The sequence below is a fragment of the Oncorhynchus mykiss genome, chromosome 2, assembly GCF_057628025.1.
Source record: "Oncorhynchus mykiss isolate SJ-2025 chromosome 2, ASM5762802v1, whole genome shotgun sequence".
NCBI lineage: Eukaryota > Metazoa > Chordata > Actinopteri > Salmoniformes > Salmonidae > Oncorhynchus > Oncorhynchus mykiss.
The window spans coordinates 26,697,972-26,711,554 of record NC_143023.1 but is presented as its reverse complement, the minus strand read 5'-3'; the positions used below and the strand labels follow the sequence as shown (position 1 = coordinate 26,711,554).

Genomic DNA, 13,583 nt, shown 5'->3' with positions numbered 1-13,583 from the left:
CTGACGAACCACGTCCAGATAAAGCGTCCCGAGTGAAAAAGTTGAATGAAAAAAAGTTGAGTGAGGGAAAAACTAAAAATATAAACGGTAATTACAAAGTAAAAACCGTAAAGTTGTCAGGTAGCAAAGTAAGGTTTGCAACAAAACGCACAAAACGCACAGCAACACGTAAACAAGTATGCAAGTTGGTCAGTTCAACTCGTGATCCTTAGCCATTGAATCTTGGAGATGGGTTATATATCCCCAGCCCGATATCTCAGCTGTATAGGAAAACACGTGACGAGGCTGCCGTTTTGTTGAGAAACAAATCCCAGATTCTAGCTTTAAAGCCAGCAGAGGGTCCTCTCTGTCCAGACCAGACCAGAGGAGCATCTCTCTTGCTGGTTTGCGTCCCAAATGTCACCCTCCTATTCCTTTTAGTGCACTACTTTTGACCAGAGCTCTATGGGCCCTGGTCAAAAGTAGTGTACTATATAGAGAACATACAGCCATTTGAGATGCAGCCTCCGTTACTGTGCTGCTGGATCGAAGGTGACATGTGACAACTAGAGGCACAGCTGGCTCCATCTAATGTCACATCACTATAATGTGGTTTAGAGAATTGCCTGTGAGCAAGAAGGCTTATTTTTATCCAATAAACCCGACATCCCCCCCTCCTCCTCTTCCTCCTCCATTTCAAGTCTCTACAGCCTGTCTGTTTTTTACAAGAAAAATAATACTTGGAGATGGTGTTAAATTGGACGTTTTGTAGATTTTTACAATGCATTTCGTATTTGTTGTTGTTGTTTCGATGACGACTCTGTTAGTTCCGAGGACATCTTATGTTTGAAGAGATGAAATGAATGCTCTGTAAATAGAAGGGTTGTTCTTCTATCTACAGTATGTTACCTGATCATCTGTCATGGTTAGTCTGTGTTGATTCACACCTATTCCTCTCGACATTATGGCTCTGTGAGTCTTTCCTCCTGTAGCAACACACTGGAGTGTTGTGCTTATCAGCATTCTCTAAGGGTCATGCTGAGTTGGATGTCATGTCACGCATTGGCAGTGTAAGCACACAAGATCTATTAAGACCCATCACCTACTCTACTGCATGTGTGGGGTCATGTGATGGGCCTCAATATAGCTACAGAAATCACGATCGTGTTTGATTATGTGTTTTTCTTGAAACCCGATTTGTTTAATGCAAAGACTTAATGATGCACACCTGTCCATCTGTAGTCTATGGTAGAAACTGAATGGTTATCTTTGAAATAGATCCACTGCCGTTATACATAACGATCCAAGACAGAAAACCATCTCCAAATGCTGATGGAGTTTATTGACAGGAACATATAAGGGCCTTGATTGCATCCATCCAGAGAGGCCTAATTACAATTATCATCTATTCAAATAGAAGCGGCTGAATTTCAGTCTGCCATTTCAGTGGAGTTACTTTTAGTACAGAAATGAGCGTAAATAAGTGTACGCCTTTCTGCATCATTCTCTTTCCATAAAAGCTGTTCCCATCTAAAGGAGAACTGCAAATGTTTGGCATTTTAAACTAACATACAGCATAGTTATCCTGTTACATAACATCCATCTACCTTTAGGCTCAAAGTCCTAGGAAACACTGGGATGCAATTATCATGAAAGGTCATTTAATATAGCAGAAAGTAGCAAGGACATTCACATTCACTCCAATGCATAAATAATGCAAACATTAAGCAGGAAAAACAGCTCAGGAGGAGAATATATTTCCCTTTGTGTAACGGTTTTCTTCCTCTTCTGATGAGGAATAGGATGGATCGGACCAATGTGCAGCGTGGTAAGTGTTCATGTTATATTTATTAGAACAGAAACACTAAACAAAATAACAAAGAGAATGAAACGAAAACGAAACAGTCCTGCAGCAACACAAAAGAGAAAACAATTACCCACAACTCATAGTGGGAAAACAGGCTGCCTAAGTATGGTTCTCAATCAGAGACAACGATAAACAGCTGCCTCTGATTGGGAACCATACCAGGCCAAACACAGAAATACAAAAACATAGAACAACACATAGAATGCCCACACCAACTCACGCCCTGACCAAACTAAAATAGAGACATAAAAAAGGAACTAAGGTCAGGACGTGACACTTCGTTATGTTTTGGTGGCTTGTCATAAAGGCTAGTACTGCTCATTCAAGCCTCTGTTGGGATTTCTGGGTAAATGACAGTATGTTAGATTGGGAACACGTTTTAAATGTGTCTTTAACATACATTTCAATGGTCATGGGAACTATTCATATTTCAACAAACCGATACTGTCACGTTCTGACCTTAGTTCTGTTATTATATCTTTGTTTTAGTATGGTCAGGGTGTAAGTTGGGTGGGTTATGTTCGTTTTTCTACAATTTGGGATTTCTGTGATCGGCCTAGTATGGTTCTCAATCAGAGGCAGCTGTCAATCGTTGTCCCTGATTGAGAATCATACTTAGGTAGCCTGGTTTCACTTTTGAGTTGTGGGTGTTTATTTTCTGTTTAGTGTTGTGTTGCACCTTAAAGGACTGTTCGTTGGTTGTTTTGTTTTCAGTGTTCATTAAAATATTTAAAATATGTTCGAACACTTACCACGCTGCGCATTGGTCCTCCTCTCTTTCGCCCGACGAAGAGCGTTACAGATACAGTATCTCAAGAATAATATTTCAAATACATCTGGAAGTTGTGGAAGGTAGCCTAGCAGTTAAAAGCATTGGGCCAGTAACCGAAAGGTTGCTGGTTTGAATCCCTTAGCCAACTAAGTGAAACATCTGTCCTTGAGCAAGGCACTTAACCCTAATTGCTCCTGTAAGTCGCTCTGGATAAGAGTGTTTGCTAAAATGTAAGTTGTAAAAAAAAAATCTCACATGTCCAGCTTCGTTTTAGTTTTCACTTTGTTCCTTATACAATCTACCATGAAATCAATGCATTTGATGCATGCTATCTGTAAAAGATATGCAATTGCTACAGATTGCTTTTACACACCTAGCAGGTGTTCTTATAGACATGGACATGTGTGGAATAGCCTAAGTAAACCATTTTTCCATCTTGTCCTTATTTTACAGTGTCTTGTGTGTTTCTCCCTGTTTCTGTGTTTTGGAGCATTACCTGTTTATGACATAACCGCATGTCTTCATCTAATTAATTAACTGTGAATTAAGCAGCGATTTGTGCTAACGAAGACTCACGGCAGTGGCGTGCCTGCTGGTAGACACTCACAGGCCTGTGAAGACAGAAAAATCACATGACCGCTCTGCTGCGACAGGGTGCGAGTGAGAGGAAGTCCATATAGACTGTGTGTGTTTGTGTGCGTGTGTGTGTGGAGCCATGTTAGATGTGAGATGTGTGTTAAAGTCTGTGAGTGTGGGGACTCTTGGGGTTGTTCTATCTAGGCTCTTCAGGGTGTGTGTATTCCTGTCTCTGTCATCTCAGTCAGTGTCTCCCACATCTCCCATAGACATCAATGGTATTCTCTCTGTTGTTGCCTGAGGACATGTATGATATTGTCTCATATGTCTGAGCTATATGAAGACTGGCACCAGATTGTTACTGAATTGCTCTGTGGCCAGCTGTCATATGTTATTGTGAATGGCCTGTCTCAGTCTGCCTCTCTTGCCCTTTGGCAACTGTCCCTCCCTCTGTCGTGTGCATCTGGGTCGCACTACAGGTGCCAAAATTGCTTTTTGATGGTTCAAAAAGAATGCATCCTCTGTAAAGTGCCATGTTTACCCCTGATTAACAATAAATTGACCCATTTAAGTGAATTTAAAATAAAGATGTAATACATTCTTGACAGGTGTTAATACAGCATACATCCTCTCTAAAACACACTAAGAGTTCTCTCTCTCTCTCTCTGTCTCTCTCTGTCTCTCTCTCTCTCTCTCTCTCTGTCTCTCTCTGTCTCTCTCTCTCTGTCTCTCTCTGTCTCTCTGTCTCTCTCTCTCTCTCTCTCTCTCTCTCTGTGTCTGTCTGTCTCTCTCTCTCTCTCTCTCTCTCTCTCTCTGTCTCTCCCTCTCCCTCTCTCTCTGTCTCTCTCTCTGTCTGTCTGTCTCTCTCTCTCTCTCTCTGTCTCTCTCTCTCTCTCTCTCTCTCTCTCTCTCGCTCTCTGTCTCTCTCTCTCTCTCTTTCTCTCCTAAGTTTTGCTCTTGTCCTTGATCTCACAGCACCCCTCCCTCCCTGTGTTGCTGGCTCACCACTCCTAATTAAAAAGCAGCTTTCTCCACTACTCTGCAGCCACAGGCCCTGTCAATACATCACTCACACACAGAGAGGAGAGGGGGAAAGAGAGATCAAAGGAGAGGTGATTGGGAATCACTGTAGGATGCTGTTTGTAAGTCCCTGGTGAAATGAAGGAAATGTATGTATTTAGGTGGCACCAGTTAGACCTCGTTCTATACTGTGTTTCATATACCACGATGCAGTTGCATCACCTTTCATCCTGTGCTTCACATAATGTTATCCATTCAGAAAGGCCATTGTTTTCCAAATGGCACCCTATTCCCTTTCTAGTGCACTACTTTTAGGACGCCCCTGTTGTGCGATGCTTTCCTCCCCCATCTACATGCCTCCACTCAACGATCAGTTGTTTCCTACTCAACGTGTTTGGTCTGTCAGACATGTGGCAGTTTGTTGTGCAGAGCCAGGCAGAGCAGAACCAGCCCAATAAACACCATGCAGGTAGATTTGTATTCCACAGCCTTGTCAGTGAGCCATTACCAGAACACAGACATTTTTCACTGAGCCCAGAAATATCATTATGCACCGCCCACCTCAAACGGGATGGAATTCAGATGTGCCAGTCAGGCGGGCAGCGTTTTATGGGAATATTTCAGGACAGCAACGTTTTTCATGAAGATAAAAGCCGATCTCAACTCTCAGGCCTCTGCCTTTTTCTGTTCCAGGGTTCTGTGCTTTATTAAAGCAATAAGGTCTTTATCCGAGGTCTGTGTCGTACCACAGGACTTCCTGTTTCTGTTAAAACCCAGAGCGTTATAACTGTCTCACCTCAGGATTAGAGTTCATATTTGATTGTTTAATTTAGTTGAACATATTAGCTCTACGGCTGAAGCAATTATGCAAACCATATTGTCGAATGAGCGAATGTGATCAATAGTTCACACACTTGGGCTTTGGAAATCATGCCAGGTCGCAGTTGTAAATGAGAACTTGTTCTCAACTGGCCTACCTGGTTTAATAAAGGTGAAGAAAAAAATACTAATAAAGTAACTCTGTTCTCAAATGAGAAAGTTATCAGAGTACAGAAATTGATGATCATAAATGTGCTTAGTTTTAAATAAAATATGTGTAGATGTGAGGTTCGAGAGGAGAGGAAAGGAGATGAGATGAGAGGAGAGGAAAGGAGATGAGATGAGAGGAGAGGAAAGGAGATGAGATGAGAGGAGAGGAGAGGAAAGGAGATGAGATGAGAGGAGAGGAAAGGAGATGAGATGAGAGGAGAGGAAAGGACATGAAAGGAAAGGAGACTAAAAGGAGAGGAGATGATTTAGGTCAGTGTTGGCCGGAGGTGGGGAGCTGTCACAGACAGACAGAAGCGTTGGTTTGGTGCATCTATCTAGGAGGCAGCATGCATGCCTGCATTAGTCTTGGCACGGTCAAAGTACTGACTGGGGAGATTACTGTGTGGAGGGAGGCATGTCCTCCAGCCTGCTAGCTCCTACTTTTCACATTTCATTTGTGGCTCTCCTCTCCAAATAAACTTCCTCCCTAAACTGATGCTCACCCATCACAGCAACACACTGGACTGGACTCTGAGCATGTGCTCAAAACTTTATCTCCCAGAATGCATTTATGGTAATATGTCAAAACACGTTTAGACTTTTAGATTATATCTTCACAGCCTTCCTCCCTCATTTCAACATCTGCCAGCTTTGCCTAGCCCTTTGTCTTGTTTAGTTTTTTAAAAATCATCTAATTAACATATTCCCTATATGCCTTTGCATTTTCCTTGCCTTTTTCAGCTAGTAGGTAGGACTGTTTCACTCAATGCCTATGTAAAGTAAGAGCTGCAGTCTGTAAGCCTCCAGTAACATGACTTGTCAGTGATGACCAAGGTCATAGCCTCTCTAATGTAAATAAGTCATTGTCAAGTCCTCTCTCTCTCTCTCTCTCTTCTCTCAATCTCTCTCTCTCTCTCTCTCTCTCTCTCTCTCTGTCTCTCTTCAAGTCCTCTCTCTCTCTCTCTCTCTCCCTCTCTCTTCAAGTCCTCTCTCTCTCTCTCTCTCTCTCTTCAAGCCCTCTCTCTCTCTCTTCAAGTCCTCTCTTTCTCTTCATGTCCTCTCTCTCTCTCTTCAAGTCCTCTCTCTCTCTCTCTCTCTCTCTCTCTCTCTTCAAGTCCCCTCTCTCTCTCTCTCTCTCTCTCTCTCTCTCTCTCTCTCTTCAAGTCCTCTCAAATTCAAATTCAAATTCAAGCTGCTTTATTGGCATGAAAAACATTGTGTCAATATTGCCAAAGCAACAATGTATACAATATACATTGTAACAAAATTATAAATGATAGCAAATAATAATATAAAATGGTAGTAAATAATAATACAAAATTAAATACAAAAATAATAACAATAAAATGGTAACAGTCTACAGTAAACATTAATAATTATAGTAATAACAATAATAGTAATAATAAGTAAGTTACTGTTTACTATGCAGATGTTATTATTCAGTGTCCCTCAGGCTATGGCAGGAAAATACATATTTGGCTGCAAGAGGAGCCATTGCTCATTCGCCCATGAGTATTCTTAGTTTTTCCTCTGGGTTCAATTTGTAAAAATTTGGAATATATGTAGTCATTTCTGTGAATAATGAGTCTCTTTGTGAGGAATATTTATCACAGTAAAGGAGAAAGTGCATCTCTGTCTCTACCTCCCCTGTCATGCAGTGACCACATACACGCTCCTCTTTGGGTAGCCATGTCTTTTTATGTCTGCCGGTTTCTATTGCCAATCGGTGGTCACTCAGCCTGTACTTGGTAAGGATCTGTCTCTGCTTCGTATCTCTGACAGAGTAGAGATAATCAGCCAATTCATATTCTCTGTTTAGGGTCAGATAGCAATTTAGTCGGCTTTGGGATTTTGTTTCGTTTTTCCAGTATTGTAAGTATGATTCCTTTGATTGGTTCATGATTTTGTTTATTGGAATTCTTTCTTTTGAAGCAGTGCTGGTGTCAACTTGGTTGGTGAGGTCCAACACCATCTGACTGAGAGGGCTCGTTTCTGGGCTCAGCTCTTGGGCTTGAAGTGCTTTAAATTGCAGACTCGAATTTGGACTTGAATTTAGATGTAGCCAAAATTTTTATGATCTTTTCTGTATTTTCATTATTACTGGAAAACGGCCCAATTCTGCCCTACATGCATTAGTTGGTGTATTTCTCTGGACTTGTAGAATTTTCAGACAGAATTCTGCAAGTAGGGCTTCAATTGGATGTTTGTCCCACATTTTAAAATCCAGTTCATTGAGTGGCCCCCAAACCTCACTTCCATAAAGTGCTATTGGTAGGATTACACTGTCAAATATTTTAGTCCAAATTCTAATTGGGATGTTGATTTTGAATAATTTCATTTTTATTGCATACATTGCTCTGCGGGCTTTTTCTTTGAGTGCCTTCACTGCCATATTAAAGTTTCCCGATGCAGATATGGTCAGACCAAGGTAGGTGTAATTTTTTGTGTGTTCAATTAAGGTGTTGTTCAGGGTGAATTTACATTTTTGTTTCTGACATCTGGGTTTTTTTTGGAAAATCATGATTTTAGTTTTTTGGAAATTTACTGCCAGGGCCCAATTATGGCAATATTGCTCCAGAATATTAATGTTTTGTTGAAGACCTTCTTTGGTTGGTGATAGAAGTACCAAGTCATCAGCATATAGCAGGTATTTCACCTCTGTGTCAAATAGTGTGAGTCCTGGGGCTGGAGATTGGTCCAACATGTCTGCTAATTCATTGATATATATCTCTCTCTCTCTCTCTCTCTCTCTCTCTCTCTCGCTCTCTCTCTCTTCAAGTCCTCTCTCTCTCTCTTCAAGTCCTCTCTCTCGCTCTTCAAGTCCTCTCTCTCTCTCTCTCTTCAAGTCCTCTCTCTCTCTCTCTCTCTCTCTCTCTATCTCTCTCTCTATTCAACTCCTCTCCCTCTCTCGAATTCTCTCTCTCTTCAAGTCCTGTCCCTCTCTCTCTCTCTCTCTCTCTCTCTCTCTCTCTCTCTTCAAGTCCTCTCTCTCTCCAAGTCCCCTTTCTCTCTCTCTCTCTCTCTCTCTCTCTCTCTCTCTCTCTCTCTCTCTCTCTCTTCATGTCCTCTCTCCCTCTCTCTCTCTCTTCAAGTCCCCTCTCTCTCTCTCTCTTCAAGTCCTGTCTCTCTCTCTCTCTCTCACTCTCTCTCTCTTCAAGTCCTCTCTCTCCAAGTCCTCTCTCTCTCTCTCTCTTCAAGTCCTCTCTCTCTCTCTTCAAGTCCTCTCTCTCTCTCTCTCTCTCTCTCTCCAAGTCCTCTCTCTCTCTCTCCAAGTCCTCTCTTTCTCTTCAAGTCCTCTCTCTCTCTTCAAGTCCTCTCCCTCTATCTCTATCTCTCTCTCTCTTCAACTACTCTCTCTCTCTCTCTCTCTTCAAGTCTCTCTCTCTCTCTCTCTCTCTCTCTCTCTCTCTTCAAGTCCTGTCCCTCTCTCTCTCTCTCTCTCTCTTCAAGTCCTCTCTCTCTCCAAGTCCCCTTTCTCTCTCTCTCTCTCTCGCTCTCGCTCTCTTTTCAAGTCCTCCCTCTCTCTCTCGTCAAGTCCTCTCTCTCTCTCTCTCTCTTCAAGTCTTCTCTCTCTCTCTCTCTCTCTCTCTCTCTCTCTTAAAGTCCTATCTCTCTCCAAGTCCCCTTTCTCTCTCTCTCTCTTTTCAAGTCCTCCCTCTCTCTCTCTCTTCAAGTCCTCTTTCTCTCTCTCTTCAAGTCCTCTCTCTCTGTCTCTCTCTCTCTTAAAGTCCTCTCTCTCTCTCTTTCTTCAAGTCCTCTCTCTCTCTTCAAGTCCTCTCTCTCTCCAAGTTCTCTCTCTCTCCAAGTCCTATCTTTCTCTTCAAGTCCTCTCTCTCTCTACAAGTCCTCTCTTCCTCTTCAAGTCCTCTCTCTCTCTTCAAGTCCTCTCCCTCTATCTCTCTCTTTCTCTTCAAGTCCTCTCCCTCTCTCGATCTCTCTCTCCAAGTAATCTCTCTCTCCCTCTCTCTCTCTTCAAGTCCTCTCTCTCTCTCTCTTCAAGTCCTCTCTCTCTCTCTCTCTCTCTCTCTCTCTCTCTTCAAGTCCTCTCTCTCTCTCTTCAAGTCCTCTCTCTCTCTTCAAGTCCTCTCTCTCTCTTCAAGTCCTCTCTCTCTCTTCAAGTCCTCTCTCTCTCTCTCTCTCTCTCTTCAAGTCCCCTCTCTCTCTCTCTCTTCAAGCCCTCTCTCTCTCTCTCTCTCTCTCTTCAAGTTCTCTCTCTCTCCAAGTCCCCTTTCTCTCTCTCTCTCTCTCTCTCTCTCTCTTTTCAAGTCCTCTCTCTCTCTCTCTCTTCAAGTCCTCTCTCTCTCTCGCTCTCGCTCTGTCAATTCATGTTATTTATGGTACCCAGATACACTGTGTAATCTCCCTCAACTTTACTCTTAATAGTTCTGAGTCCCAGTCACAGAGAGGGTGCTAATGCATTAGAACCATCAACACACACACACACTCTCTCTCTATCTCCTCTTTCTCATTTCACTCTCTCTCTCACACACACACAGGTCACGTTTTAGTGTCTGGCCCTCGTCCCTGTGCACAGTGGAAGCAGGGAGAGAGGCACAGGAAGAGTGACTCATCAGCAGATGGTGGCTGGGGCGCATTTCATCTCTGCCACCATGAGTCCTAATGCTTTTACCACCTGGAACAGGACCAGTTCACACACCCCAGGAGCACACACATATATACACACACACAGGCATTTAACACATTCCGAGACCGCACAGTGCACTTTGTACACACCCTGAGCCCCATCCTGGAGCGCTCTCCCTCTCCTCTACTTCTCTGTTCCATCAGAGCCAATGTACACCCCCACTCATTCCTTCTCTCCCCCAGCCCTCAGCCTCCCTCTTTCCCGCTCTCCCCCAGCCCTCAGCCCCCCTCATACCCTCTCTCCCCCCAGCCCTCAGCCTCACTCTCTCCCCCAGCCCTCAGCCCCCCTCATACCCTCTCTCCCCCCAGCCCTCAGCCTCCCTCTCTCCCCCCAGCCCTCAGCCCCCTCACCCCCTCACTCCCTCTCCCCTCAGCCTCCCTCTCTCCCACAGCCCTCAGCCTCCCTCTCTTCCTCTCTCCCCCAGCACTCAGACCCCATCACTCCCTCTCTCCCCCAGCCCTCAGCCTCCCACTCTCCCTCTATCCCTCTCTTCCTTTTGCTTCCCTCTATTACTCTCACTACCCATCCCCACCCCCTATCTCTCACCCATCCCCATCCCTCGGCCTGCCTCTCTCCCCCCTGCCCTCCACATCCCTCTCTATCTTTCGTCCCTCTCTACCTCCATCCTCAGCTCTCGCCCCTACCCATCCCTCAGCCTCCCTCTCTCTCTCCCCTTCCATCCCCAGCCCTCAGCCTCCCCTCTCTCTCTCCCTCCATCCCCAGCCCTCAAGCCTCCCTCTCTCCCTCCATCCCCAGCCCTCATACTCTCATTATCCCTCCATCTCCAGCCCTCAGCCTCCCTCTCTCTCCCTCCGTCCCCAGCCCTCAGCCTCCCTCTCCCCCGTGCTCCCCCAGCCCTTGGTCTTGGCTCAGGCAGCAGTAAACGGTTCAAATCGGCTTGTCCAGCTCAAACCTCTCTCTGCATCACAGGCCCCTGGGTTATATTGGGTAAATAAATTAGCACATGAGGGGGAAGGGATGGTCACATGATGTGATTTTCCTTCACTTAACTTAAGCAGTTTGAGGGATCGATCCCATTATCTCCGTCAGTCCTCCCTCAGAGTCAATGGAACCTCTGCATGCTAGCCGGTATGTACACACGCTTTTCAATTTGATTCTCAAACTCGCAAAGCCGTTGCTTTACCTTAATTAATGGGTGTTTTAAACGGGATGAATAAGAGTTTTATTTTAAACAGCAGAAAAGGAGAAAACATTCCCTTGTGCCAAATCAAGGCATTTATAGAAGATTCAAGCCAATCCGGGAGACTGTGCAGCTGGCGACTCAGCACAAAATTAGTGGAGTAAAAGGCTATTAGTTCCTCACCTAAATCAAAGTGGGACTAATGCCAAAGCTTTTCTGGGAAGATCTCTTCCCAAAGCTGAAGCTTTGAATAGGATTCATCAGGAACACTCCTTAAGTGCTACAACAAGCAGAACATGCTTGTTTTACTAATGTCTGCTTCTCTTCTCCAAAAGGAGTCTGTTGCTGTCAGACTGAGCAGACAGCGAGACCGTTTGAGAGCAAGCTGCATTCAATCCATGTGAGGGGGGAACTCAGTAGCTTTAGAACCAAATGGCTGAAGGCTTTTTGCTTCTTAGCAGGCAACATGGCTTCTGTGTGTGTATGGAGCGGAATGGAGACATTGGAGAGGATTTAAAGGTATTGGGGGAGAACAAATTATGTGATATACTGTAGGTAGATGTGTTTGAAAACAATCATCAAAACAGGTTATTGGTATAGCCACCTATATAGGCTATACAGAATTTGCATAGCTCTGTGACAACCTTTGAACCTGCCCTCTCTGTTTGGATGTTAACTGGGCCACAGTAATGGATGTTATTACTCAAACATAGCTCTACATCAGAGATACGTACATAGCCTACACACAGACAGAGCCATGTTGTCCACTTACAGTATTCCCTCATTTTCAACATCCATCATCACTCTTCAGTTTTCCTTACTGAATGAAAGTGTCTTGACTTCTGAAGTCAATAATGGCAATAGGGTTGGAAAATCTCAGTAACTTTCACAAAATGTCCAGGTTTTCCAGAAATCCTGATTCCCTGCTTATTCCCTCCTTATTCCGCGAATCAGGAAAACCGTGGAATTTGGGGAATTTTGCAACCATAGGCAATCACAATCAGGTTACATGAGAAGTAGAGCATGGGGTTGTTTACATACAGCCCTGTAAATCCATGTGAGTGTTTGGATTCCAGGGGCTTGTCGGTGATGTGTATGTCTGTGGATGACGACAGTTTACTGTGTTAATCTGGGTCCAGCTAGGTCTGTGGAGAGCTTTCTCAACCTTCGGTGAAATGAACATCACTCCATGTTTCTAATCTTCACCACCCAGTTGATCAGAAAAAAGTGGATTTGGCTTTACGGAGTTTGGCCCTCTGCTTGGCCTCACCATGGCCCAAATACTACAGGATGATGAAACTCTCTGAGGAATGAGAGAGGGATGAAAAATGGAGGGATGAAGATGGAGGGATGAAGGATGGGGTAGAGATAAAGGATGTGGATGTCCTGTCAGCACTCTCTTCCTTCATCTCTCATACAGCAGGCCTCTCTCTGCCTTTTTCACCTCATTGGCCATACAATACTATGCATTTGACCCAGATCTGCCGGTTGCACTCTGCGTGGTTTTATATAGGCCTGTTTGTGATGTACATGCAGGGCTGTAAAGGGCAACCTTTATGGTCACATATGTGGGCCGCATTTTACATTCATAAACCACGCCGTGGCCATTAACACCTTCTTCAGTCATGTTACCTCATTAGCTATCGAGCTAACAACCTGGTAACTTTACCAGTATGTCCAAGCATTTGGGGGCACAGACAGAATGGTAAAGGTACAGCTTCTTCAGGAGATCCATGATCATATGAATTAATGAATGAATGATAGATTTGCATGTGATCACGTACAAACTGACATTCTTGAAGAGACAGTGTACAGTATTCAATGTAGTGCATCTCAATAGGAAACGGTGCTTTTTATACCATGTACAAACCAAATATTTCACAAATTACTGTTTAATTTCAATGACAGGTATTTGTATAGCTTTTATAATGAACAAATGTAATTTACAGGGTTACATTTTAGTTTCTAAAGTATCTAGAATTCATATAGGCCCAATGAAGGCTGTATCTCAATCAATTTACAAATCTTATTTTATGGTGCTCCTTCATTTTATGTGGTGCTCCTAAGTCATCCGCAGGCCCATTTACCACCGGCCCACCTCGCCATCTGATCTTAATGGGTACTGTAATAGATGAGATCGTGTCCTCATCACAGAGATAGCATGAAGAAGAGGTTTTGATGTTGCAGGACAGAGTATAGAGTATTTCTATGGCTTTGTTTTGCCAGTAGAACATCATCCACTAAGCAGTGTCACGGCAGTGTGTGCGTGCATCCATGTGTGTGTGTGTGTGTGTGTGTGTGTGTGTGTGTGTGTGTGTGTGTGTGTGTGTGTGTGTGTGTGTGTGTGTGTGTGGCGTGTGAGTGTGTGTGTGTGTGTGTGAGAGTGAGTGGCAGCAGGTTTGTTCTCTGTCTGTAGCGATTAGGAGGGGGGCTGAGAGCGACGGAAAGGCAGGGAAGCACATGTCTGGTGTGAAGCGTCCGTGCTCCTCTCCTCAGATCACATGTTGCTGCCTAAAGCTTACCGTATGCTTCCCTGTTGAAACGGTTTGTGCAT

At 44.1% G+C, this 13,583-nt stretch overlaps 1 protein-coding gene across 7 annotated transcripts in view; it reads left to right on the top strand.

Annotated features, from left to right (window-relative positions):
- The window catches only part of LOC110485571 (oxidation resistance protein 1A), a 210,629-nt gene that overhangs the window by 74,794 nt on the left and 122,252 nt on the right, over positions 1-13,583 (top strand). For 2 of the 7 annotated variants that reach the window (XM_021556693.3, XM_021556673.3), the window contains exon 1: positions 10,865-10,977. The exons of 4 other annotated variants lie outside the window; for them this stretch is intronic. In XM_021556693.3, coding sequence (XP_021412368.2) covers positions 10,955-10,977 — 23 coding nt within the window. In that variant the 5' untranslated portion in view covers positions 10,865-10,954. Of the gene's footprint in view, positions 1-10,759; positions 10,978-13,583 lie in introns of those variants that run through there. One more of the 7 variants, XM_090194438.1, reaches the window with a different exon arrangement.